Source organism: Asparagus officinalis, unplaced genomic scaffold (genome assembly GCF_001876935.1).
Source record: "Asparagus officinalis unplaced genomic scaffold, Aspof.V1 AsparagusV1_Un244, whole genome shotgun sequence".
NCBI lineage: Eukaryota > Viridiplantae > Streptophyta > Magnoliopsida > Asparagales > Asparagaceae > Asparagus > Asparagus officinalis.
In genome coordinates this window covers 25926-27336 of record NW_017972509.1, presented here as the reverse complement: position 1 = coordinate 27336, position 1411 = coordinate 25926, and the positions used below count along the sequence as shown (strand labels likewise).

Here is a 1411-nt window from a genome sequence, read left to right as displayed (position 1 = left end):
GGAGCCTGTGGTGGCGACACGGTCGCCTGAGCATCATCAGCAGTCTTAGCTGACGGTATACCCTGAGAAAGGGCAATCTTCGATTTGGAAACGGTTCTCTTCTTGGAACCCATCTCAATTTTGTTGAAGAAGAGGAACAGGAGTCACTAGATATTGAAATGAAAAATATTCGTTGGGTTCGCCGAAGAAGATGAACAGGAGTCGCTGGAGAGGAAAACGAAAAGTTTCATTACATTCGCCCGAGAAGAATAGGAAAGTCGAATGACTTTTAATTTGACCTTTGGCGGTCTATTTTATAGACAGCTGAAGCTGTCGAATCGGAGCGGGATTTTAGGCAAAAATCTCACCCATTGTGAGTCGGTTGGACTGCTAAATGCAAGGTTAAATCCTACGTTTCATCTGCTAAACGCAAGGTTAAATCCTGCGTTTCATCTGCTAGACGCAAGGTTAAATCATGCGTTTCATTTTCTGAACGCAAAGTTTAAAAACTATGTGTTTTAGTTTCCTAAATGCAAGGTGAAAACATGTATTTTAGCCTTCAAACGTTGAGTTTTCGAGTTAACTCCCATGTTGAGCTGACACTGCCATTAAAGTTATTGTATAGAGAAACTAGCAATGACCATCAAGATGATGAAAGCTGAGAAGAAATTAAAATTAATATCGCTGACATCGTCAAGCTCGATCCTTCATGCAACTCATCATTTCAAATGGCTTAACATTCCAACCAAAATTAACAAGGATATTGTTGAAATCATTATCCCAGTTGAGCTGATCAAGAAAGGAGACAAAGTGTGTTCCAATAAAGTTGTCCTCCTTGCCAAACTTGGGCTTGTGGTTCTCTCTGTAAGTGACATCGGATCTATCTTCAACCCAGAGGTGCTCAACCTCATTGAGGATGATCTTATTGATAAGTTTGTAGCTGGTGTTTCTATGGTTGCTTTGCTGTCTTTGGCACTCTCTTATCTAATTCTTGCAGCTACGCCCCACATGTTTGTCGATGCCTCTAAGAACGTTATTGCTTTTGCTGTCAACACTGAATACACCCTCATACAAGGTGAATGAGTATCTCAATGATCCAAACAAATTCATCGTTGCTATCGCCCCTATTACATTGGCTGAGAATGATGTTATTCATGTTGCCAAAGAAAAGGAAAAAGTCGATCCTACTAATGATTTAATAATGATGACTTGGGCTTTAGCTTGTTTGACTAAGTTTATTATCGTCAAGACTCAAAAGTTACATTGTTTGGTTTAAGGAGATCAGAACCACCTTAACTACTTCTACGTGTTTGTCGAGAGTGTGAATTTAATCTTATCCAAAGGAGATCTCAAGGAAACTAGCGAAAAAGATGCTAAATACAGGAAGCAGAATTACGATATACAACAAATTTCTACAATCAAGTCCATAATA

The 1411-nt window shown here is 39.3% G+C and overlaps 1 protein-coding gene across 1 annotated transcript; it reads left to right on the top strand.

Moving 5' to 3' along the window:
* The first annotated feature begins 615 nt into the window (after positions 1-615).
* LOC109827481 (60S acidic ribosomal protein P0-1-like) lies at positions 616-1062 on the top strand. The gene has a single exon (XM_020394489.1). The coding sequence runs from the start codon at positions 616-618 to the stop codon at positions 1060-1062; it is 447 nt and encodes a 148-aa protein (XP_020250078.1).
* The last annotated feature ends 349 nt before the right edge of the window (positions 1063-1411 follow it).